General features: G+C 47.7%; 7 protein-coding genes across 7 annotated transcripts; 6 read left to right on the plus strand and 1 right to left on the minus strand.

The window, feature by feature from the left end:
• The first annotated feature begins 919 nt into the window (after nucleotides 1-919).
• EDB91DRAFT_869491 (cytochrome P450) lies at nucleotides 920-3889 on the plus strand. Its single transcript, XM_041328661.1, has 18 exons — nucleotides 920-1276; nucleotides 1331-1446; nucleotides 1505-1539; nucleotides 1588-1647; nucleotides 1711-1854; nucleotides 1912-2028; nucleotides 2078-2105; nucleotides 2160-2341; nucleotides 2405-2549; nucleotides 2602-2636; nucleotides 2683-2793; nucleotides 2848-2885; nucleotides 2933-2966; nucleotides 3018-3150; nucleotides 3208-3294; nucleotides 3353-3377; nucleotides 3425-3571; nucleotides 3620-3889. The coding sequence occupies exons 1-18, from the start codon at nucleotides 1101-1103 to the stop codon at nucleotides 3657-3659; spliced, it is 1653 nt and encodes a 550-aa protein (XP_041180562.1). The 5' UTR covers nucleotides 920-1100; the 3' UTR covers nucleotides 3660-3889.
• Nucleotides 3890-4330: 441 nt separating this feature from the next.
• On the plus strand, nucleotides 4331-4905 carry EDB91DRAFT_1112875 (uncharacterized protein). The gene is made up of 2 exons (XM_041317826.1): nucleotides 4331-4731; nucleotides 4787-4905. Exons 1-2 carry the CDS (start codon nucleotides 4468-4470, stop codon nucleotides 4892-4894), a joined length of 372 nt encoding a protein of 123 aa, XP_041180563.1. The 5' UTR covers nucleotides 4331-4467; the 3' UTR covers nucleotides 4895-4905.
• A 2181-nt stretch (nucleotides 4906-7086) lies between these two features.
• On the plus strand, nucleotides 7087-9391 carry EDB91DRAFT_1047873 (614 534 cytochrome P450; the record flags this gene model as incomplete). Its single annotated transcript, XM_041313350.1, has 17 exons — nucleotides 7087-7159; nucleotides 7219-7253; nucleotides 7303-7362; nucleotides 7426-7569; nucleotides 7626-7742; nucleotides 7797-7824; nucleotides 7879-8060; nucleotides 8128-8272; nucleotides 8325-8359; nucleotides 8412-8522; nucleotides 8581-8618; nucleotides 8667-8700; nucleotides 8752-8884; nucleotides 8942-9028; nucleotides 9085-9109; nucleotides 9157-9303; nucleotides 9352-9391. Coding segments are annotated over 17 exons (1434 nt in total), but the record flags the coding sequence as incomplete, so codon positions are not given.
• A 1067-nt stretch (nucleotides 9392-10458) lies between these two features.
• Nucleotides 10459-11700, minus strand: EDB91DRAFT_1112894 (uncharacterized protein). Its single transcript, XM_041317827.1, has 3 exons — nucleotides 11256-11700; nucleotides 11040-11208; nucleotides 10459-10990 (listed from the first exon to the last, which is right to left on the minus strand). The coding sequence occupies exons 1-3, from the start codon at nucleotides 11281-11283 to the stop codon at nucleotides 10900-10902; spliced, it is 288 nt and encodes a 95-aa protein (XP_041180565.1). The 5' UTR covers nucleotides 11284-11700; the 3' UTR covers nucleotides 10459-10899.
• Nucleotides 11504-13074, plus strand: EDB91DRAFT_1244959 (triose-phosphate transporter family-domain-containing protein; the record flags this gene model as incomplete). The annotated part of the gene is made up of 5 exons (XM_041322476.1): nucleotides 11504-11731; nucleotides 11779-11961; nucleotides 12247-12417; nucleotides 12475-12958; nucleotides 13019-13074. 5 exons carry the CDS (start codon nucleotides 11504-11506, stop codon nucleotides 13072-13074), a joined length of 1122 nt encoding a protein of 373 aa, XP_041180566.1.
• A 731-nt stretch (nucleotides 13075-13805) lies between these two features.
• Nucleotides 13806-17627, plus strand: EDB91DRAFT_1244960 (uncharacterized protein; the record flags this gene model as incomplete). The annotated part of the gene is made up of 11 exons (XM_041322477.1): nucleotides 13806-14779; nucleotides 14853-14912; nucleotides 14958-15373; nucleotides 15437-15461; nucleotides 15526-15647; nucleotides 15699-15782; nucleotides 15834-15887; nucleotides 16146-16249; nucleotides 16303-16485; nucleotides 16541-16627; nucleotides 16671-17627. The coding sequence occupies 11 exons, from the start codon at nucleotides 13806-13808 to the stop codon at nucleotides 17625-17627; spliced, it is 3066 nt and encodes a 1021-aa protein (XP_041180567.1).
• Nucleotides 17628-18085: 458 nt separating this feature from the next.
• EDB91DRAFT_869898 (uncharacterized protein) lies at nucleotides 18086-20546 on the plus strand. Its single transcript, XM_041328662.1, has 4 exons — nucleotides 18086-18138; nucleotides 18202-18271; nucleotides 18328-19767; nucleotides 19821-20546. The coding sequence occupies exons 3-4, from the start codon at nucleotides 18340-18342 to the stop codon at nucleotides 20442-20444; spliced, it is 2052 nt and encodes a 683-aa protein (XP_041180568.1). The 5' UTR covers nucleotides 18086-18138; nucleotides 18202-18271; nucleotides 18328-18339; the 3' UTR covers nucleotides 20445-20546.
• The last annotated feature ends 3316 nt before the right edge of the window (nucleotides 20547-23862 follow it).

Raw genomic sequence — 23862 nt, forward strand, 5'->3', positions numbered from 1 at the left:
TGAGGTATCACACAACATCATACTCAACGAAATTTTGGGTACGGAGAAGGGCATAAAGGCACTAGCGAAGTTTATTCAAGAATCCAGCGCATTAAAGAAGGTCGCACTGGAACGAGAAGGAGACTGGGAAGAAAGGAGAGGGACAGAAGCCTGAGTAAGGGCAAAGAAGGAAGTGACGAGGGAAGGAGGAGACGAGGAGAGATCAGAAGGAGGAGGAAGGAGAGAAAGTGTATCATATTATACTAAGCCTGGACACCAAACGAGCCCACACGCACACCAAAACTCATCAAACGCGGACCGCTTGGCTATTCGTACTATACCTACATCCCTCACCCTGTTACAACACTCCCCAGCACAGCCCTAACAGGGCACCGCGTCTTAACAGCTCACTTTGTTTGTTGCGGTATATAAATATAGAATTTCTCTCTCTCTCCTTGGACTCCTTACATTCGCGCCTAAGTTTGGATTGACTCATCCCTAGCTCTTTGTCAAGGGGATGCAAGGGAGATCTCCGCATACAACCACGAGTCAGAGATGGGCGAGTATTCACGACGTTCTCTTTTGTGACTTATTCTAGTATTAGAAAGTGCAGTTCGACTCCCACGAAATCCGACGGCCTTGGGACAACCAGACGAATGTGCGTCTACCGCTGCTATTTCTGACTCCTGAAATACACGAGGCAGCATTACTCCCTGTTCCCACTGACGCTTGGTCAACTCTTACACGATCACCGAGCTGCACCTGACTCTCATGCTGGGAAATGGAATTACTGTTAGCTTCAGTTCGACCTGAGGTTCGTCACACCATTACTCGTCACTCATTCAACCTGTCAGAGTACAGTACGAAATTGGGAACTAAGCGTCTCGATCCTTGTTATCGCACACCTCTTCACGGAATCGATTCACAAGTTTGTTCCGGCGCATCTGAAGGTTTTGATTGAGTATTTTGTGGTCCGATGTACATTTATGTAACTTGTTCTCGACCAACCAATCAGCATGTATCTGGTGGACTTCCGCAGTGATCCCACTTGCCATCCGTCGGAAGGTGGGAGCTACGAGAATCCGTGGTAATAATTATCATCATAGCAGGCTCATGTGTATATGAAGAAACGTCCACTGCGCTTTATCGCTCACAACGTCTTCATTTTCAACGCCCCGACAGATATGATTGTCACTGGCTTGTCGTTGGAGACCCTTGCAATATTAGTGGGTTCTGTAGCTGCACTTCGCTCCTTGCAGCTCTTCTTGGACTTCCGGCGGCTCCTCGGAAGCATTCAGTGAGATGATCAGCTTTATCGAACTACTTAACACGAATTACTTGTCCCTTGCAGCCACCTTCCAGGATACCGAACAATTCTTGGTTCAACAACTGTGATCGGAAACCTGCTTCCGCCGACGCCTTGGTTGACCTTAGGTCATGATCATAGTTGGCTGCTGAAGCATACCCGTACGTCGAATATCTTCTCTGTTGGTCTACTTTCCCTGATCAACGTAAATTTCGGAAGCCTTCGCGGAGAGGGGCCTTGATATAATTTCCTCTGTGAGTTGCGCGCGAAACCATGATTGTGACATAGGCTCATAGTTGTAGGTGGCATGTTGGCCTAAAGCGATGGGATCGCTTTCGATAGCAGACGTCAATGTAATCAAGGTATGTGGTGCGGTCTATGTCAGCCTTGATAACATGGTGATTAATTGATTAATCGTACCAAAGGACATCGTTTGGTCTCGCGGAGGACGCTTCCCGAAACCTCTACACCGATATACTGTCTTAACATTCTTTGGAGGGAATATTGTTGTTTCCGAAGGTGATGAATGGAAGCGTTACCGCAAGATTGTCGCACCTGCGTTTTCAGAAGTTCGTGACTGATACCAATGGGTAACATGGAGCTATCCTAACTTACAACTTTGAAAGAGGAATAACAGATTGGTCTTGGAGACAACGACACAGATCATGCTCGACCTTTTTGATACAGTATGGGCCGGACAAGATGAAGTGGTTGTAGACCACGCCGTAGACTTGACTTTGCCGGTAAGAGCTCTTGACGTTACCTACACGCTTCTTTAATTCCACCCCCTAGATTGCCTTGTTCGTGATCGGCGCTGCAGGTGAGCATCATCAGTATTATCAATAAGTAGCTGTCGATATTGAACTCATTGTAGGCTTTGGACGCCCGATATCCTGGAAAGAGGACGATGTGATCCCACTTGACCACCAGCTGACCTTCAAAGATGCTCTCCATACAGTGACACAGGACCTTCTCATTAAATTATTAGTCCCGAAATGGGCCATGGGACTCACTAGGCGTTTCAGGCATACAAGACTTGCATTCGATGAACTGCATGTATGTACATGTACTCGTATCGTGCCTGAATACTTCACATTTTAATGACCCTCTTTTTTACAGCAATACCTTACTGAGATGATTCAAGAACGTCAAGGATCCCAGCTCAACGAAGATAAGAACGATCTATTTTCTAGTTTGTTGGCAGCAAACGACGACGAGAACTTGTCAAAGGGCGAAGTCAAGCTAAGCGATAGCGAATTAATCGGTAAGCTACAATTTCAGACACTACAGCAGGACATTGCGACATTATTCGTCAGGCAATATCTTCATATTTTTGGTCGCGGGACACGAGGTAATCCATCCCTTCAACCCCTTTCCCTCGCGCTGACAGCTCACAGACCACAGCACATACATTGGCTTTTGCGTTCGGCCTGTTGGCTTTATATCCCGACAAGCAAGAGGAATTGTACCAGCACATCAAGCGAGTATTACCTGATGGAAGGCTTCCGGTATGAACCCCTGGGTTGACAGCTACTCAGTCAGGCTTACAATGTCTTCGACAGACGTATGACGATATGCCCTCACTGACCTACCCATTGGCGTTAGTTTGCCCCTGAATCGCCTTGAGTATGGCTGACATCATGACAGCGTGTTCAACGAGACATTACGGATGTTCCCCCCTGTATGTTGGTCGAACAGATATCCCTGAGCGATTTATTCACTTCAGGTGCAGGTTGCCACTGTGCCGAAGTCAAACGCCGAAGACACGACCTTCACCCTCACAGATGAGAACGGGACGATGAAAACGATCGCTGTGCCTCAAGGATTTGCTCTTACGCTGGACGTACCTGGGCTTCACTACAACCGTAAGATAATTTCCAGATGCAAAAGAAGTGTGATAACGAGCTGACGTATGATTACAGCGAAGTACTGGGAAGATCCATACGCGTTCAAACCTGAGCGATTCTTGGGTGACTGGAATCGGGATGCATTCCTCCCCTTCAGTGGTGGTAAGTAGCTTGACAATCTGCTTGGAAAACAGCTTGAAGACAGCCCAAACCAATGAAGGTTACAGAGCATGTGTGGGAAGAAAGTGAGCGTATCGACATTATGCCTTGTCATTCATTTGAATTTGTTTAGGTTCTCGGAAACGGAGGGAACGGCTGTTCTGACCATTTTGCTTTCGCGATATACCATTTCCATCAAGGACGAGCCGCAGTTTGCTGGCGAAACATTCGAGCAGCGTAAGGCGAGAGTACTTAACGCACGAAGTCAGCTCACCCTAGCGTACGTTGAACTTCTGCTCCTGGAAGGTGATATGCTGATGCTGCTTAGACCGACCCGCCTTCCCCTGGTATTCAAACGAAGATCTTGAAGAGGAGACTGGGTAATAGTATGCACGAAATACAATATGCGTGCAAACACACTATACATCGGGCTTTGGTTTGACTGCACAAATGATTTACGACGCCGATTCACTTTGACATCTCCGATACTCCTGGCGCTCGGTGAAAATAACGATAACGCTCTGACCCTTGAGTTTGATTACTGCTGGGGCTGGGCAGGCAACACGCTCACGCTCAGGATTAGGAGCGGCCTGTCACGGTAACAGGGTTAGTGTTGATACTGATGAGAATCAATGTTCAAACCTTTTTCGTCTGTTGCAACAAGTATTCCGAAGCTTGCCTCAGTTTTAAAAGTTTTCTGTAGAAAGTATTAAGGATTCATGCGAAACCTAGTAGTACTCACATCAAACGGTAGTCCACGGCGGACTCGGACCGTGACAGAGGGTCAATGATGTTACTCCGTGGACCGTCATTGCCTGCGTCGAGTCGCTGTATGGTTATCTGCCTTCAGTGGAAAATCTTCTAGCTGATCTATGACGCTTCTATGGAGCGCTCGAGAAATAAAACGCTCCTGGCCAACTTGACTCGGAAGAGTAGCGGAAGAGCATCTCCTTCTCCGAATTCTTGCTTACCACCGTGTGATTTAAACTTTAGACTGAAACTTTAGTACCGTGTGTAAAGGTGGCTGTGCAAGTGCGAATTTCAATCCTGCAGGCTGCCATTGAACTTGGTACTTATGTACTGTCATGTGGAGGCCGAAAGCATTAACGTGAAATTTACTCACGTCAAGGCGCTCACAGCGGAAGTGGGGTTTTGCCTGCATCTACTCGCTCTTTAATGATACCTGAGTTTCTGTGGAAATTTTTCGGCCTGGTTGCCCCTCCTAACATGCCTGTTAGCACTGCCAAGCGGCTGTCGCAGCACTCGTGGACGATGAATTGGGAGTTCATGTTCATGAGAAAGTCACTCCTGGTACTTGCCTTGACGTGTAAGTCATTCACTGAACCTGCACTGGACCTTTTGTGGCGACACCTGGGTGGGCTTGATCCACTTATTAGATGTCTCCCGCAAAGCCTATGGAAAGAGGACAAAAACAAGCTAGTCAGTCAAGCTCTGGCTCATGGTCGAGAGTACACCAATTCACTCCACTTGACAGCAATTTCAAAGACCCACGACCTTCGATGACTGGTCTATCTTTCGCGAATATAACCACCGCGTCCGTTCATTGCTCAATCAATGTTCTGGAATGTACGGCCCCAGATGATCTGCGGCACTGGGGTTTGGCTTGCCCTCAGCTGTCCTCCCTTCTCCCTTACCTTGACTGAGGCTACCAACGAGACATTCCAGTACATCCAGTTGTTCGTGACCCCAAAGTTGACAATGCTCAGTATCCATGCATACTACTCCCTCACCTTTGGTCCATCAGAACAGTTCATCTTGTCATCTATCCCAAAGTGGTATCCTTCTGTCTCGGATTTCGAGTTAGATCTATCCAATGAATCAGGAGACACATCAGCCGTGTTACAATGCTGGTCTCATCTGACATCGGTGAGGGCTGGAACAGTTTCCGAGGCAGCGTTACTACACCTGTCCAATTTGCCTTCGCTACGAGTGTTGAATTCCAATTACCTTCAACTCTGATATCTGCGGATATACACAAGCTCCTGCAGCATCCCGTGTTCTGCTCATTACGAGAACTGGACATAGTGTGCAAAAATGCGGTCATCTTATAGGCTTTTTAGAGAAGCTCGTTGTCACTCTAATGGTATTATCCTTTACAGTCACTGATGGAGTGGATTCGGCGCGGGCCCTGCCGGCTCTGATTTTTCGTCTATCCACTGGATATGCCCACAGATCGTTGCGACAGGTGCGGCTCAGCATCACTGATAAGCCTACTGTTCGCGATGCTTCAATCGGAGCCGCAGCCTTTCAACCACTCTTTGCCTTTCGTAATCTCGCAAGCTCGACTCCGACACGGATCAGCTACTGTATTGTCCGAATGGATGACACTGTCCTGTTGCAGATGGCCAAGGCCAGGCCCCTCCTGGAAGAGTTATGCATCACCAGATACACCAATTCAAGTCATCAAGTCACTCCAAATGCTCTCGTCTCGCTGTTACAACATTGCCCACGTTTAGTCTCGGTTGCCGTTATCGTTGACTGGGCTACGATAGACTACTATGGCATACCCCTTGACATCCCTTACCAAGGATTTTATCACGAGGCACTATCCGAGGTGTTCTTTGGTGGTTCAAAGATTGACCATCCGATAAGGATTGCCGCTTTCATCTCAGTCATCGCACCCAGCGTAAAATCAATTAACGCATGGGATTCTGAATTCTGTAACTGGGATGAGTACCGGGAACACTCCGCCAGGTGGAATGTCATCCAGTATTCGATCAAATCATTACAAAATTTTCGTGCGCAGGGGTGGAGAATGTTGTCAAGAATGATGCAGAATAGGGGTGGGGGTGGAGGAGGTTCCGGGGAAGATGGCGAAAGCGAGAGCGAACATTCATTTTGACAATGTCTCGTCAGACGTTGGGGAGGAAGAATGTCTTGAAAGGTACGTCTTGAGTTCTCCTTGATGCTTCGCCATGTTCGTTCACTCAAGTTTTTTCTCGATCAGGTCACTTCTCCTGATCCGACACCCTCAAGGAATCTCTTTGGCGCAGCCATGTCTCTCAATTCGACAGCAGGAATACGTATGTTGTATCATAACCCTGATATGCTATCAAGATTATGGTATATGCTTTGCAAGACAATCAACCGCTCAGACGACAATCACTTTTGGCAGTATTTGCCGAAATACGTACACACATCCTTGAGCAGAGGAGTAGATATGGTTTACCAGTAGAGCCCATCGCAAATTCTTGAACCTGAACACAAGAGCTATGGACTACGCTCCACGGAAGGCTCACAAGACTTTGAAAGCAGTTTGGTCCGAGTCGAAGGTTGATTCTCTATGCAACACTGAGCGCTTCCTTGCGGATGTTCCTTTGTCTAGATGAAGAGACCGACATCTGGCGATCACCTTTGGGATATTGATCATGCGATGGCTGGTTGAGGAATCGGTCCGTAGTTTCCGGGCAGTATCTGATGGACTTCCGCAGTGACCCCACTTGCCATGGTCGGAAGAAGCTATAAGAACTCCCGCGGTAATACTAATTAATAGTAGGTGCATGTGTATATTGATGTTATATAGAGGGATGCATTGCGCTGTCTCGCTCAAACGCCCTTCCAAGCATGATTGTCACTGGCTTGTCGTTGGAGACCCTTGCAATATTAGTGGGTTCTGTAGCTGCACTTCGCTCCTTGCAGCTCTTCTTGGACTTCCGGCGGCTCCTCGGTAGCATTCAGTGAGATGACCAGCTTTATCGAACTGCATAACGCGAATTACTTGTCCCTTGCAGCCACCTTCCAGGATACCGAACAATTCTCGGTTCAACAACTGTGATCGGAAACCTGCTTCCGCCGACGCCTTTGTTGACCCTAGGCCATGATCATACTTGGCTTCTGAAGTATAGCCGTACGTCGAACATCTTTCTCTGTTAGTCTACTGTCCCTGATTAACACAAATTTTGGAAGCCTTCGCGGAGAGGGGCCTCGATATAATTTCCTCTGTGAGTCACGCGAAACCATGATTGTGCGAGAGGCTCATACTAGTCGTAGGTGGCTTGTTGGCCGAAAGCGATAGGATCGCTGATGATAGCAGACGCCGGTGTAATCAAGGTAAGTGATAATTTCTATGTCAGCCTTGATAGCATGATGATTAGTTGATTAACCGTACCAAAGGACATCGTTTGGTCTCGCGGAGGACGCTTCCCGAAACCTCTACACCAGTATGCCGTCTTAGCAGTCTTTGGAAGGAATATCATTGTTTCCGAAGGCGATGAATGGAAGCGTTACCGCAAGGTTGTCGCACCTGCGTTTTCAGAAGTGCGTGGCTGATGTCCATGGGTAAAATGGAGCTCTCCTAACTTACGACTTTGAAGAGGAATAACAGATTGGTCTTCGAGACAACGACACAGATCATGCTTGGCCTTTTTGATACAGTATGGGCCGGACAAGATGAAGTGGTTGTAGACCACGCCGTAGACTTGACTTTGCCGGTAAGAGCTCTTGACGTTGCCATACCTACACGCTTCTTTAATTTCACCCCCCAGATTGGCTTGTTCGTGATCGGCGCTGCAGGTGAGCATTATTAGTATTATCAATAAGTAGTTATCGATATTGAACTCATTGCAGGCTTTGGACGCCCGATATCCTGGAAAGAGGACAATGTGGTCCCACTTGGCCACCAGCTGACCTTCAAAGATGCTCTCCATACAGTGACACAGGACCTTTCCATTAAATTATTAGTCCCGAAATGGGCCATGGGACTCACTAGGCGTTTCAGGCATACAAGACTTGCATTCGATGAACTGCATGTATGTACATGTACTAGTATCGCGCCTGAACACTTCACATTTCAATGACCCTCTTTTTTTTTTACAGCAATACCTTACTGAGATAATTCAAGAACGCCTAGAATCCCAGCACAAGGAAGACAACAACGATCTATTATCTAGTTTGTTGGCAGCAAACGACGATGAGAATTTGTCAAAGGGCGAAGTCAAGCTAAGCGACAGCGAATTAATCGGTAAGCTACGATTTCAGACACTGCAGCAGAACATGGCGACATTGTTCAACAGGCAATGTCTTCATATTTTTAGTCGCGGGACACGAGGTAATCCATCCTTCAAGGAACTTACTTTTTGCCTCACGCTGACAACTCACAGACGACAGCGCATTCTTTGGCTTTTGCGTTCGGACTGTTGGCTTTATATCCTGATAAGCAAGAGGAATTGTACCAGCACATCAAGCGAGTATTACCTGATGGAAGAATTCCTGTATGGACCCCTTATGTTACAGACAACTACGCAGCAACGCTTACATTGTTTTCGACAGACTTACGACGATATGCCGTCACTGACCTACTCGTCTGCGTTAGTTTTCCTCTGAATCAACTTTGGTATGTACTGACATTGTGGCAGCGTGTTCAACGAGACATTACGGATGTTCCCCCCTGTATGTTGGTTGAGCAGATATCCCTGAGCGATTTATTCACTTCAAGTGCAGGTCGCCGTTGTGCCAAAGTTCAACGCCGAAGACACATCCTTCACCCTCACAGATGAGAACGGGACGATGAAAACGATCGCTGTGCCTCAAGGATTTGCTCTTACGCTGGATGTACCTGGGCTTCATTACAACCGTAAGATAATTGCGAAGTGCAAAAGAAGTGCAATAACGAGCTGACGTATGATTACAGCGAAGTACTGGGAAGATCCATACGCGTTCAAACCTGAGCGATTCTTGGGTGACTGGAATCGGGATGCATTCTTCCCCTTCAGTGGTGGTAAGTAGCTTGACAATCTGCTTGGAAACAGCTTGAAGACACCCAAACCAATGAAGGTTACAGAGCATGTGTGGGAAGAAAGTGAGCGCATCGACATTATGCCTTGTCATTCATTTGAATTTGTTTAGGTTCTCGGAAACGGAGGGAACGGCTGTTCTGACTATTTTGCTTTCGCGATATACCATTTCCATCAAGGACGAGCCGCAGTTTGCTGGCGAAACATTCGAGCAGCGTAAGGCGAGAGTACTCAACGCACGAAGTCAGCTCACCCTAGCGTATGTTGGACTTCTGCTCCTGGAAGGTGATATGCTGATGCTGCTTAGACCGACCCGCCTTCCCCTGGTGTTCAGACGAAGATCTTGAAGAGGAGACTTAGTAATAGTATACACGAAATCCAATATGCGTGCAATCACAACATACGTTGGGCTTTGGTTTGACTGTACAAATATATTGCGACCGCATTTCACTTTCCCTTATTTGAGTGCGTCGTAGGCCTTGTAGTATATCACATTAATGAATCCTTACCATTATCATCTAATACTCACCCTTGAGGTTGGAGAGACCCTGCCTTCGAAGTTCGGTTCTTTGGCAAATTTTACGAGCGCTAAACTGAACGCAGGTTCAGCCATTTAGTCGAAATCGTTCGCGAGGTCCGGTTCGTGCTCTAACGCCGAACCTGACCTAAAATGCATGACTATCGTGCATGCACGTACGAAATCTGCACAACTCAATGCCCAACGATTCCTGGCGGTTACATCAGGACAAACCTCAAACCTCCCTCTGAAATCCCAACTGCTGCTGGCGTTCGGTCATCATACCGATGACGTAAACGCTCTGGCCTTCAAGCTCGACGGCACTGAAATTACCGCTTGGGTAGGCAACGCATCCCCAAAGGTAGGCAACACACCCACATGAACGGTCGCAACGGTTAGCGGTTTCAAGTTCAAGTAGAAACCCCTGCAACAGGATTAGTGTTGATACTAATGAGAACTGATGTTCAAAATTTTGCTCACCAGGTGCACATCAGGTGAGTAGAACGGCGTTCGGTTACCTGAGAAGGTTATGTCATTACAGTCGCTCGAATGTTGTTGGTTCACCTGCCATAAAGACTAAAGTAGTTGGCTTCTATCAGTAATACACGTACATACCGATACAAGGTGATGCCTCACTTGCACACTTCAAGGCGCAGTGCTCGTACATAGATGCGTTATATAGGAAAAGGCATCGAGTAATCTTCCATGGTCAGTGATACGCTCCTGCTTAGGCTTCATCGCATCGAAGGAACGTCTGATTGTGAGAAAAGACACAAAACACGTTGGAATTCATTGGAATAAACACATGAAATGCATGGATCATGAACGAACTGACGGTCCAGTACAAGTTTAAGTTTAATTGTGCCTGGGTTGGAACGGGTTCAGAGAGAAACATACCTGCTCGGACTTGGAGAAAAGTTCGCGTCCTAACCTGCGGCAGCAGTAGCGCTTATAAGTTAGAGCTGGAGAATGGTTATGGGAAGAACGTGTGAGGAGCAGGGTGATGGTAGACGTGCGAATGTAGTTGATAGAATGAGTGAGAGCTGGGAAACAGAATCATTGACTCAAAAATCAGGCCAGATCAGAGATCGTGGAAGAGTGAATTGGCGGGGGACGGCTATGGGGCGGTAAATATTAATCCGGGCTACCATGGATAAATATCATAGCACTCGTATGGGATCAGCATATACTACATCTCCGCGTCCATGCTTGTGTAGACATACATTTTGATTTGTGCATTTCCCGTGCCCGCCGTACTCCGTCCTCGTGTTTCAACGACCTTGCCCGCCTCAACCATCTCGTATCTTACAAGCGGCAAGAATCGAAACTCGAGTTGCGCTAATACCGAATAGGTGGAATCGGTTCTGCGCGTATTGAGGCAAGGTCTACTGCTTGATCGATTGCTTCGTCGATTTCACCGATGAGTACACTGGGAGTACTTGTGTGAGAGAGGGAATGAATGATTGAATCTCACGCACATCATATCTCCCTTGACAAGGTAGAGACCTAGTTCAACTTCTTCTACACCTTCATCTATACTATAGATCCTCTCCTTTGAATCACTGAGGACGACATTGGATTTTTGGTCATAACCAGCAAGGACACCGACGATAGCTCTGCCGTCTTGAAGTACGAGGAGGACGCGCCCTAGATGATCATTAGAGATGAAAAGGACGTAAGAAACAAAAACATACTATCGACGTAACCCTGCAAGCTGGACATAATCGCTGTTGCAGTAAGAGGCCTGGTTCTATATAGTTGTGGCTGTGCATTTGATATGGCTCGGCCAGGGGAAGCCCATGGCAGGGGCGTCTCTATCTACTCGCCTCATTTGCTTCTTCGTTGTCATCAACGACGACCACGGTCCACGGCGCCACGTATCATACCCGAGATATTCCCGAGCTCATATAAAATATCTTTATTTTCTTCTTCAATTAATACTATGGAGAACGAAAAACTTGCCACCGTCGACCTCCACGAAGACCTTCCTCCTCCAGCAACAGCTCAACACCAACAACAGCCTCGAAGTCGTGCAAAGCTCAGCGCAGCCGCAATAATCCCTGTCTGGATTGTTCTCAGTAGTGGTGTCATCATCTACAACAATTATATCTACAATACTTTGCAGTTCAAGTATCCAGTCTTTTTAGTCACTTGGCATTTGACGTTTGCCGTGAGTTTTTCATGCTTTACATATTTTTTAACTGACACTTTTGACAGGCAATTGGCACCCGCATCCTGCAACGTACTACCCACCTCCTCGATGGTGCCAAAGATGTTCCAGTCAGCAAAGACATGTTCTTTCGCTCCATCCTCCCCATTGGCCTTCTTTTCTCCGGTAGTCTCATCCTCAGCAATACGGCTTATCTGTACCTGAGCGTGGCCTATATTCAGATGCTAAAGGTACGTCCATCCCATAACTTCTTTATCTGTATCTTTCATACCGAATGTGCCTTAACTTCACCCTTATTCATACTGTGTTTTCACCTCATTCATATGCCGTTTTATTTGCCTCGTCCTTGTTGAAGCTTCTCTATTACCACTTCTTCTCCGGTTGTTCCTGTACTTGGCTCGCGCGCTCTCCTTCGCCGCTTGCTTCCATCTGTCTTTCGATACTCTATCAGATCTTCGCTTATCCACCCCTTCACCGCTACTAAACGCACACTGACTTCTACCTTGCTTACACAGGCCTTCACCCCAGTGGCCATCCTACTCATCACATGGGCAACCCGGATAAGCGAACCCTCCCGCAAGCTGCTATTAATCGTTCTCATGATTTCCTCCGGTGTTGCCATCACAAGCAAGGGTGAGAAGTGGTTTAGTTTAGTTGGATTTTTCATTCAGGCTGGAGGAGTCGGTGTGAGTGTTTTTTTTGCTCTCGTAATCCTCCCTGATAAAACTAACCTTTCCTCGTAGTTCGAAGCCACCCGCCTCGTACTAATCCAAACCCTCCTACACGGGCTCAAGATGGACCCCCTCGTCTCCCTCCACCTCTACGCTCCCGTCTGCGCGCTTATCAACCTCTGTGTCTTACCTTTCACAGAGGGCATCGAACCCCTTCGCATCGTATGGGCGAGTATCGTGGGGTCGTACAGTGAAGCTATGGTTGCCGTATCCAACAGCGCAGCGTCTGCTTTAGCCAGCACAGCGACATCGGATGCCACAGTCTCAGCAGTTGTCGCATCAGGAGAGGCACTCGAGGCCGTGGTGCCCCACATCACGCCCTTCCTGCTATTCACGAACGCACTACTTGCGTTCCTGCTGAACATTGCAGCTGTGTTTTTGGTAGGCGCGGGGAGTGGATTGGTGTTGACGCTTGCGGGTGTGTTGAAGGATGTGTTGTTGGTAGCGGGAAGCGTGGTGATTTGGGGTGGGGAGGTGGGCGTGATGCAGGCGTCTGGTGCGTTTTGGTTTTGGTTTGACATTTGGTGCGGTGCTGACATCTCTCTTTTTCACACAGGATACTCGATAGCGTTGTGCGGATTAGTGCTGTTTAAGGTGTCGGGTGGGAAGTGAGCGCTTGGCGCTGCATATAGAGTTCTTGCACGATCTAGAGCGCCTTGTTTATCACTTACCTTGCTACCCGGCTCACTTCTGCATACATTCCCCAGCCGAGTCTATTCGTTCAAGAGATGTTCATATTGGATTGTTCCCCGGACGCTCGCTACCGTCGTCCTCTTGCATATTATTGCGATCACCTTGTTTTCTGTCTTCGCACTTGTACATCCTCTTAAACCCTCGCTGTCTCCCTCCTGCACTTCCTCTCCCACCCGTCTTATCTGCTACCGACGACATTCAAAGCACGTGGACAAATACAAATCATAGACTAAGATATGCAAACATTCCCCCTCCCCTCCCTACGTCACTTCCATATACTGGCTGTTTCAGTATTACTGACTGTCCTTTTTGTGTTTTCTATTCTCGTCCCCCCGTGCTTGCTCGACACTCGTACCGTGCTTCTGATTATGTAGTGGTGTGTGTTTTTCGACGTATAGACTTTTTGCAGTGCTTAGCTATTGAATTCGTGTGAGAAGGAAGTAATTGGATTGACAGACGATACGTGAAGACAGTCGTTCATTAACATTCTCTAGATCTCATCCGTCGTGCAAATAATACGTAACTGTAGTTGAAAGCCAGACCTTCCGTAAGTATTATGTACATGGTCGTGTGCGACTCGCATGTTTGAAACTCGGACGCGCCCAAACTTAGAGAGCGTTCCACAATTTGACCCGTAAAATTTCGCCATCATGACACCAGCATTCAGCGCCCTGAAAAGATGGTTTTTACGGGTTGCTCGCCGTTCTGCGAGTTTCTTCTCCTTTTTCTTGTCTTTACTCCGCCGATTTTCTAGATATCGTTCAAAGCCCGGAGATTCGAGATTGATCAGCCAGCCTCGTATTTCCAATGGAGCTCTCCCGCGACCCCTTGAAGGGGACATAGCGGGAGAGGATGTACCCGTTTGTTTCAGTCTTTTGCCTCCTGATCCAATGGGAGTGGAAGCTGCGGGAGAGTCTCTATCCCCTTCAGATGATCCTTACACAGGAACCCATTCACGACCTCTGCTAAAGGGTACATTGGCACCTCTGTTGGAAGGTAATGAAGCGGCAGCAGGGCGCCCCGGTGCAACCGAAACAGATGGGCTTCATCAGGGTTCTATGTCAAGTCTACACTCACCCCCGCAGGGAGAGGCCTCGGTAGACAACAGGACGATTCTCAACGACCCATTACAGGAGTCCAGCAGCCCAGGCTCATCGCGTTTTTCTGGCCTGCATGAAGTATCCAGAACACATTCACGACCACAAGGATACATGGATGATGCTCATTCTATTAATACAACGCACACGCCATCCATGAGCCATATGGCACCTGGCATGCCATATTCCCAATACGCGTCCGATAGTCGTGTTTCGACAAGCATCGGTCGCTCCCTTACACGATCGATTGCTGGGTCAGAAAGTCGACAAGCTGCATATCGAACACACACAGGACCTGTCCATTCTCGCCCGGTTTCCGTCCATAGTTCCATACACCACGGATCCCTGAACACTGTTTCTGTTCCATTGGATTCGCCTGCCCAGGTGGTGCCAGGATCAGATCTCGGTATTGATCATCACGTTCATTACACTGCTCCGCCTGACAGTGACGAGCAACCGGGCACAGAGGCCGTCATGGTCTATGACGGTCCGCCGATAAGTGCTATGGTTCCAAGCGGAGTCAGGAGGTACGCAAGGTGCATGCCCCGGTGAACATCAGTCCGCTTTCCCGCCTTTCCTCGAGAGCTGATCCTGCTAAAGGGCCGCCAACAATTCAAAAACTACTGTCCCTGCTATGACAATTACATTTCCTCTGCATGAGTAAGTTTGCTTTGACCGTTTTTGTCGCACTTCAACCCTTTCAAGTTTGGATGTTCCCCCAGGATGGATCTCGGTTGTGCATCCAGAAGGTGCTCGTTACTTTGTGAACCAAACAACAGTGCGTCAAGTTCATGGATTCTTGAAGGCTGACGGTCTAAGGTACGACGCACAGAGAACAATCACAGAAATGAATATCTATGACGAAGAAATATGCGCTGACATCGAATACTTCATGGCCTACTTGCTGGGTGAACTTCGGTGGACCGTTGAGCACGGGAACCTCACGCTCGACATGACGCAAGTCGACCTTGTGGTCGAGCCAAAGGTCTTAGATAGCACCTCTGTCGTTTGTTGCTATTATTTCACCAACCATCGTGACAGATGCCTCTTTTGGTTGGATGACTTCGATGCTCAAGATATTCTCTTCGAATGTAAAAGCATAAAGACTCTTGCACATATACGTGGGTGATTAGTAGTTCTCGGCGGGTCTGGATCTGACGACTCGTTCTGGCTTTCGTCATCAGGACTTGCCATTCAAACACAATATTGGTGTGTCCCAGTAAAGGTACGCACGATGTCGTTTACAACTGCCCCATTCTCAACACAATTCTAGGTTCATATGCATGCAAGCTCACACGCAACGTAGGAGCCATTGGGACTACTTCCCTAGCCAGTGCCCAGTTGCACAAGACCTTGTCGACGAGGTCGAGAATACATTGGTGCATGCGGCATGCGGTCAGCGCTCTCTTAGACATGATGCCTTGGTTTAATGCATGCAATGATCAGACTCGTTAACATCGACGGAATCTCCTATGGCATTTGGTGCCATTGAGGTGAGGGAACTTCTGTCTGCGGTGGATAAAATCAAGGGTACGTTACTTTGATACCTTCTCACGGATGTGCTAATTCTATTTCTCAAAGTCCACTCCTCTGCGTATCAGAATACGCAGCAATGCCATGCTGCCATCGTCATTGGTGAGGCTTGAATTTGAGTTCCATTTCTTCCTGACATTGATTATCATTTAAGGCCGAATTATGTATGCGTTCAGTCAGTGCTCCCTCACTTCTCTATCTATCTGTAATTTATGGTGATTTTGAAGGTCACAGTCACTTTGTCAATTATCATGGGGAGGACTGCGTAAGACTGAGCCTTGAACAAACAGCTCATAATCGGGCATATAAACCATCACCGTTGATGGTCATTCTCGCACCCTTCCTGTTCTTTGACTCAAGTCCACGAACTGCGCAAGATTTTCGTCGACGACGCTACTTGCACAGTACGGTGGAATGCATTCAGTTTAAAAGCGAAAGGGCAACTCCAGAACTCCAATCTCTTGGTAAGTCCACATTTTCAATGCTGTCTACTTGCGTGCGAACAACATTGAACCAGGCCACTATCTTGCTCAACGTCAATGTCGGGTTTCTCGCTATCAACAGTGTCGATAAGGGGGGTAGAAATGCCGTTCAGATGGCAAGTTACATGTCTCTTGTGGTGAGCATGGGAAGCATGATTCTTGGCTTGTTGCTGGTTTCGCACAATCGTACCATGGGTCAAGATACTTCAAAACAGACAGTCAGTAATGATGCTGTATGATCACAACGTGTCTCACGGTGGTTGGTTCAGGCAGTTTTTCAATCAGGACTTTACGATCGAAACCACAAGCTTGAAAAGCTGGCCCTCGTTTACAGCCTCCCAAGGCGTTGCTCATTTGGGGGTGAGTCTGTGCCCTAATGTGATGGGCAGACGCGCTGATTCAGTATGGTAGTATGATCCTCTTTTTTACGGCATTCTCCATCGATTGGTGGAGTCCTGGAGACCGAACTTCCAGGATCCTCGTTGGCACTATGACACTAGCCGTATTCGCGACGATCTCAAACAACATCCTTCGCATCCTTGAAGGAGACTTCTGGCCGTGGCAGCCAATCCTACTGCATGGCGGCATCGACCGGCGACTATTGGATTCCCTGGCTGACGCTTGGAAGCGAGTCATGAAATTCATGGGGATGGGGATGAGAAGAGCTGAAAGAGCCCTCATCCGCGACTCTCAACTCCATACTGAAGGGTTTGACCTTAATCCCTTTGGCTCCTTGCAACCAGATGCAGAGCCAGATATTCCATTGCGCGGCACCTCTCATCCAATCCTACCTTTGATTCCACTAGAAATACTGGGCCCAGACGATCGTGATACTTACCCCCACTCATATCCCCCGATTCCGCCATATCAACCTACCACTGCTGCAGATTCACCCCAGCAACCACATGATGTTAGCTCCGTGCTGCCATCATCGGATTCACGCACCAGCCCAGGTTTTCTGTCAGGCGCTGGCCCTTTACAAAGCTCTGCGTTAGCAGGGACGGTCAGGACGGCAGCCAACGCGATATTGCATTCTGATGCTCTCCCAACCATAGCCACCGACACGGCCACCTCCACATTACCTGGTCCATCTCGAACGGAAGAAAGGGAGAGGGTGGAATATACCGATAATGTGGTCGAGGAGCCGGGAGAATTAGACGATCCTCAACGTCTGTCGAGCACAACGCCGCCTCCAAGAATCTTTACTAGAAGCGCCACTGCTGACTATGGCCGTCATGCTCCGGTGGCTCCGAGGTGGGCGTTAGAGGACGGGCATGTCATAGAGGAGTGCCAAGAATATGAGAAATGGCTCGTGGTAATCGCAAGAGGAAAACCATTTGTACAATGCGATGATGTATAAGGTTTGGTTAATGATTTGCATGCTTGTATTCGCTTGTACTCCTTGCATACCTTGCTAAGTCTCACTTGTAATAAGGTACTTACAAAGCTCAGCGCAGCCGCCTCAACGGTAAGTTCCCCTCAGGGGTCTCCGTTTGCTCTGAAACCGTGAGACCTCTATGTACCTACTTAGCATAGGGCTTTAATATTATGTCACCTAACTTGCCAATAGACCTTGCATCGTAAGGCAACTGTTATACTCCCTCAGTGCACACCAGCACGCGAAAATTCTAGATTCATATCTCGCCGTAAGTTATTGGTTGGTACAAACTGCATACATGTAACATCACATTTTGTTCAGGGATTCAAAAGGAGCCAGACATCGAGACATCGAGATTCGAGGTACAAACCCACTATCATTGTGCAAGACACTCGGAGGTCTGGTGTGCTCCCGCCCTGTAGTGGACAGCTACCAAGCCCGATCCGATCTCATCAATTATATTCCCTGTCATTGAACATAGTAGAACTCTCGAGTAAGCGCCAAATCTCCTTCGTCTTGTATGTTTTGGAATCTTAGATGTTGACTCGTGATTTAGCGCCCTTCACAAACTGGAGATATCGCTTGAAATTCGACTTCCATCCCTTCTGACGTGAATAGAACTTCCAGTTAAGAGCAACGCATTCATTGTACTACGATTCGATCACTGATTCAATTACTTCAGTACCCTTGCGTTATGAAATACAGTGCCGTTGGCACAGTGGTAGCCGACACCAGCAGTGCAGAGAAGATCGTTGAATCCTTAAGTAAGGTCGCTGTCCACGGTGCACCATTTGATTCGCACGTGTGGGGCCCTCCGCATAAACGTGAATGCCTAGATGGCACTCGCACGAGGATCTTGGAAGAAATCGAGACAACACTACAGGCAAGCAACAGTACGCTGATTTGGCTCTCTGGCTCTCCTGGGATAGGAAAGTCTGCGATCGCTCATACAATCGCCAGCCGTCTCAAAGACAAGTCGAGATTAGCTGGAACGTTTTTCTTTAGTCGCAAACATGGGGACATGCCTGGCATGGCCAGCCTTGATTTCTTTGCGCCTACGTTGGCGTACCAAATTTCAAACAGTGAACACCTCGCCAAAGACGATGTGGTCCGTGCCATCAGATCCGACCCTGCTATCCTTGATCCAAGGAAGCCGCTCGCTGATCAAATACGAGAACTGCTAGTTAAACCGTTACAGAATTTGCGGGTCTCATGGGGACATTCGGAATCAAAGGTGCTTGTAATCGATGCGATTGACGCATGTAAAGAGCGCATCCGCGAGCTCATCCTATGTCTTTCGAATTTCCTTCGCCAGCCACGTATTCCGCACTTGCACATCGTCATCACCAGCCGACCTCTTTACACTATTGATGATGCATTTGAAGCTATTGGTTCCGAGCAGTCAATACATCATATCGCTCTCGATGACGTTGATGTTGCTGAAGCTCACAAGGACCTTTGTCTCTTCTTCGAGCATGCTCTAGAGAGGAGCTACAGGAATCATGGCCTTGAATACCATGAACTGGGGCCCGAAGACGAGATAATCCGCTGTCTCGCTGACAGGGCGAACGGTCGGTTCGGGACCGCGTCGACGATGATGAGATTCCTCGAAACCCGCCATGACGACGACGAAGTGTCATATGATATCGATGAAAAACTCAACATTATGAAGGATCCCGGTGATGCATATCTACATCCTACCCAAATATTCTGTTTCTATGAGTTCATCATCAAGGCATCCGAAAATCCAACCCGTGCATACCAACATTTGTCCACGGTAGTCAATCTCGCCGAACCGCTAGCAATTTTTTACTTGCAGAAGCTCCTGGGATCTTCAGAAAGCGATTTATTGTCCATTCTCGTGTCGTTATCCCCGACAGTCAACGTCCCCGCTGATGACTCTCGCGCCGTGGAGGTTCTCCACATGAAGTCGCTTCGCGAGTTTCTCTCCCACCATTCCTCTTCGTCTTCGTCGCGCGCATCCCAGCTCCTTGCACAGTCCAGTCTGCGAATGATGAAAAACTCATTCATGCGCCAGTCGGGCCTCAAGGATGAGCTGCAACGAATGGTTGCAAAGATCATCATTGAAGCAGGTCCGCAATCAGATCTGCAATCAGATAATGTAGGTGCCTGCTCAGTTACATATACATACTGATCTCACACCAGCATTTACAGATACTGATTATTTTCCTCGAATTGTGTTTGGCACAGTCGTGCAGCAAGACCGTACGTGCGACCGCCTGGTACCACGAATATATGCGATCAGGGGCTGGAGCTCCCTGCTCCGCCCCGTCTCGTGCCCAGCCCTGTGATATGTCGGAGGATATATCAAAAGCTCGGTTGGCACTTCAGGATTTCCGAGCGAAATATGAATTTCGCGACCTACACGTGTTCGACCTCTTAGCAAAACTACAGGCTCTGCCAGAGATGTTGTTCATCTTGATCCTCTTGGCAATTCGTCACACTCATCCTTCCGCTTCGCATCATATTGGTTGCATCGATGAGTCCTTATCATCACGCATGCCTCCGGCGTTCATAAACTTCATGCGATACGTGTGGAAAGGAACTGAGCAAAGCTTAAACAGCTCGACAGCCCTCAAACATGCTTGCCAATATTGGAGTGTGTATCTCTCCCAGGCTCCGATGAACGTGGATGGATATTTGTGCAACTATCTTCGTGCCTTTTGGCAGGATAAGTTACTATCTTGGTTCGAAAGACAGTGGTACTTGGAGGGCTTAGAATCATGCACAGCCATCCTGAATATTGCACAGACCATTGATTTCAAATTGAAATTGTGATTGATTTGCGATTCTGTTGTACAGTAGTTATCACTTCTACAATTGTCTACAAGTACATCACAATCACTGCGGAAACGACTTTTTAGTCGGACACTAAACGGAGGAAGAAACCAGGTCTAAACAGACTCAAAACGTACTTAGACACTAACCGAACGCAAAGCAGACGTGTCGATGGTTTTGGTGAAGCGACAAATGTAAATAGAGTCTTTTCAGACTTCGCGAACACATCTTTCCCGACCGTCGTTTATTCTCTTCAAACACTCCTTATCCCACCACTAACCAGATCCGTAAATCCATCCTTTCGACCTCTTTTTACGGTAGACTTGGGCGAAGGTGAGTATTTTTGAAAATTCCTCTAAGTCCTCGTTTCATGCTATCATGATGGCAGAATGCAACATGATCAAGCTCAAGATACCTGCGCAACTGAAAACTTTCAAATTTACTTTCGAGTGCAGAAGACCAGGACCCGTAGTAAGTTATTTGTACAACTAGACTACTCCCAACTAATTTCTATCTAGACTGTTGAAATTTCAATGCGCAAGCCTCTCAAGCGATCGAGGTCACAGCCTAGTAGTTCAGAGGACTTGCGCAACTGTGGAATGTAGATTCGCGGATGGATCATGTGAGGGTTGATTCATGTAAGAACCTCCAGCAACGCTAAACAAAGGCTGATAATCAGGTGTTGGACCCCTTTGATGAGGCTGGGGTGCGAGTGAGGGTGGTTCGCTGTATGGAAACATGTGAGTCCCACTGTTGTACGGTGTCCCTTGTGCTGATGATGTCCCTTGATATGGTGTTCCTTGGCCAGATGATGACGACGCTGACCCCACATGTGCCTGACGCCCGAACAAATACAGGCCGTTGTTGTTCTATCTAGGTGAGTATTTGGTGTCCCCTACTAGAGCATCCAAATGGACTTACCATGACTTGTGGTTCACGACTTGCACCCTGTTGTCCCGCACTAAAGAACGGATCCATCCGCGGCAGCCCACCACTATTTTCGAGAGGGGAGAGCTGGGGTTGCATACTGGGTGGTAGTACAAGTGGCCCCATAAATGGTTCGTGTCGTTGCTGCTGCCTTTGAGTTTCCTGACCTAACTGGCTGCCAGGATCGCTGGGCCTTCTCTGCACGTTCTGGGGCACACCACACATCGCTATGGGAGGGGACGAGAGCAGGCAGAAGAGCGAGAAGGAGGACCTAGCATGTGGGGGATGTATGGCGGATCCATAGAAGCATGTAATCCTAACCTAAACAGAGGGGGTTTTCACTATTTTCGATATTCTAAACGGACGTGATAACATATCTAATCAGCTTCAAACCCGACTAAGTAATAGCATGTCTGTAGCCTAATCACACTCCGTATCACGCTGAAATCCGTATGCTCGTTTGGTGCGGATTGGGAGACCTTTCTATACTTTGTCTGATACATTTTGAGTCTATTTCTAGAGTACAGTTTGTGTCTGTGTACATGCCCTAATCCTACTCTTTTCGTATACGACTAAAAAGTCGTTTCCCCAGTGAATCTTAGAGCCTGTTCAGCAACTGGTGTTTGAGCAAAATTTGTGTTTATGTATGGGATTGCATTTGAGCAGCACAGAAGCCGTTTGTAACGGAGTTTCAATCACTCTATTACTCCCAATGCTTATGACAGCTCCCTGCCCAGTAAATAGTCGAATCAGTCCTTATCAGCGAAGGCAGATCGTCTCAGCTGTAGCTGCTATTATACTCTGTACTCAGATCCAACTCTTCTTGATGACCGAGAAGGACAGCAAGAAACCCAAAGCCCAGTGGAGTGATGAGGAGGTTGATGTCCTCCTGGAGTTTCTTCAATCACAGACTTCCAAGATGGCCGGGACGACTTTTAAAGATGAGACTTTCAGTGATGCAGCAAAGAAAATCGCGGAACATAATGAGAAACTGAAGAAGCAAGGTGCAGCAAAGGACATGGTGCAGTGCAAGGGGAAATGGTGATCAGTATGTCTCTGTATCATATCCCCTAGCTGCACCGCTAACTTATTATCAATATGCCTACAGCTGAAGCAAATCCTAGCCACCATCGAGAGATTTCGCACAAGTTGATCTGGATGTCACTGGGATAATATCAAGGGTGCTAATATTCAGGGGGAAGCGGTGGAACTCATGTGGAAGCAATTCATCGATGCTAGTGCTTCAAACAAGGTATGTTTGTGTTAATATTTCCATCTGCTACTCACCTCTTATTTTAGGTGTTGAAACCTTTCAAAAATAACGGATGGAGACCTTGGCCAAAGATGATGGAAATTCTCCCAAACAGGAGTACTGCTCAAGGGGCAGCTGCCTACAACCCAGCCTCCTTGGCCATGCAGGCATCAGAAGCTGCTCCTGCCAATGCTGAGGCCAGTGGATCCTCGTCATTGGCCGTACAAGCATCAGAGAGTCATAGCGCCTCTGGGCTTGAAGCTGCTGTTGTGCTGCAAGCTGGATGGGACCAGATCATGTCAGCCCTTCCGTCTGCCACACCCAGAGTTGCTAGACATTCTATGAACATGCCCCCTCCCCCCTCTTCTGTCACACCCTCTAGTACCAGTAAATGCTCACATTCTGACATGGTCTTGTCCGCCAGTGCCACTCAAAGTATGACATCACCTGAAGATTCATGCAATGCTGACAAAAAGCTGAAGTTGTCAACATGCAGTAGCAGTCATGTCACCAATAGTTGCAAAAGTTCTAAGGCTGCAAAGGATGCTGCCAGCACTGCTGTCTTCATGAACCTGCAAGGTTCCATCAACTGCATCACTGACAGCCTTCACATGTCAGCGTCCAACACAGATGAAACTTGGGTGTTGGGTGAAAGGCTGCAGGCGATGAACTTCATGCAGGAAGAGGATGGCATTTCAGATGACGAGCAGATCACCCTCATGAATGTGTTCGCAAGGAGCCTGTTGATATGCAGCATCTACTTGGCTGCCAAGCCTGAGAAGCATGTCCGCTACTTGCGATCTGTTCTTGTTCAGGCTGCCACTGGGGAATTTGGTGTGTTTTAAATTGTTGTTTTTACTTGTTTGTTTCTCGCATCATGTTACATAGTAGTCACTCTTCAATATGCAGTGCATCTTCATTTGTAGCCCTATTTACACTAAAAATTACTGTGCCTCTAAATGTCGTCCTCGCTCCCATAATACTCATCAATGTCCTTGATGTCCTCCAGATCTTCATCAAAATCTAACAAGTGAGCTACATCTACTAAATCATGTTCATATTGTATGTCCTGGTAATCGTTCCACATCTCTGTTGCCATGCGATCGTGAAACACATTCACATCTAGATCATCATCAAGAATTGTATCCGCATCAGCATCATCAAGGATAGCTTCACCAGGTAGTCCCTGATGGGTAGGGTTATCATTGAAGATGGCCCTGTGAGGGAGAGGCTCTTCTT

The sequence above is a fragment of the Suillus paluster genome (genome assembly GCF_016628075.1).
Source record: "Suillus paluster strain FC165 chromosome Unknown EDB91scaffold_9, whole genome shotgun sequence".
NCBI lineage: Eukaryota > Fungi > Basidiomycota > Agaricomycetes > Boletales > Suillaceae > Suillus > Suillus paluster.

Excerpts from the sequence above, each read along its gene's own strand:
- EDB91DRAFT_869491 (XM_041328661.1), top strand. The coding sequence starts at position 1,101 with ATGAAGAAACGTCCACTGCGCTTTATCGCTCACAACGTCTTCATTTTC. Across the intron at positions 2,029-2,077 it reads CCGTAGACTTGACTTTGCCG|ATTGCCTTGTTCGTGATCGG; the intron begins GTAAGAGCTCTT and ends TCCACCCCCTAG. Across the intron at positions 2,550-2,601 it reads AAGCGATAGCGAATTAATCG|GCAATATCTTCATATTTTTG; the intron begins GTAAGCTACAAT and ends ATTATTCGTCAG.
- EDB91DRAFT_1112894 (XM_041317827.1), bottom strand. The coding sequence starts at position 11,283 with ATGTCCAGCTTGCAGGGTTACGTCGATA. Across the intron at positions 11,209-11,255 it reads CTTGCAGGGTTACGTCGATA|GGCGCGTCCTCCTCGTACTT; the intron begins GTATGTTTTTGT and ends ATGATCATCTAG. Across the intron at positions 10,991-11,039 it reads CTTGTCAAGGGAGATATGAT|TGTACTCATCGGTGAAATCG; the intron begins GTGCGTGAGATT and ends AAGTACTCCCAG.
- EDB91DRAFT_869898 (XM_041328662.1), top strand. The coding sequence starts at position 18,340 with ATGAAATACAGTGCCGTTGGCACAGTGGTAGCCGACACCAGCAGTGCA. Across the intron at positions 19,768-19,820 it reads CAGATCTGCAATCAGATAAT|ATACTGATTATTTTCCTCGA; the intron begins GTAGGTGCCTGC and ends CAGCATTTACAG.
- EDB91DRAFT_1112875 (XM_041317826.1), top strand. The coding sequence starts at position 4,468 with ATGATACCTGAGTTTCTGTGGAAATTTTTCGGCCTGGTTGCCCCTCCT. Across the intron at positions 4,732-4,786 it reads AAGAGGACAAAAACAAGCTA|CAATTTCAAAGACCCACGAC; the intron begins GTCAGTCAAGCT and ends TCCACTTGACAG.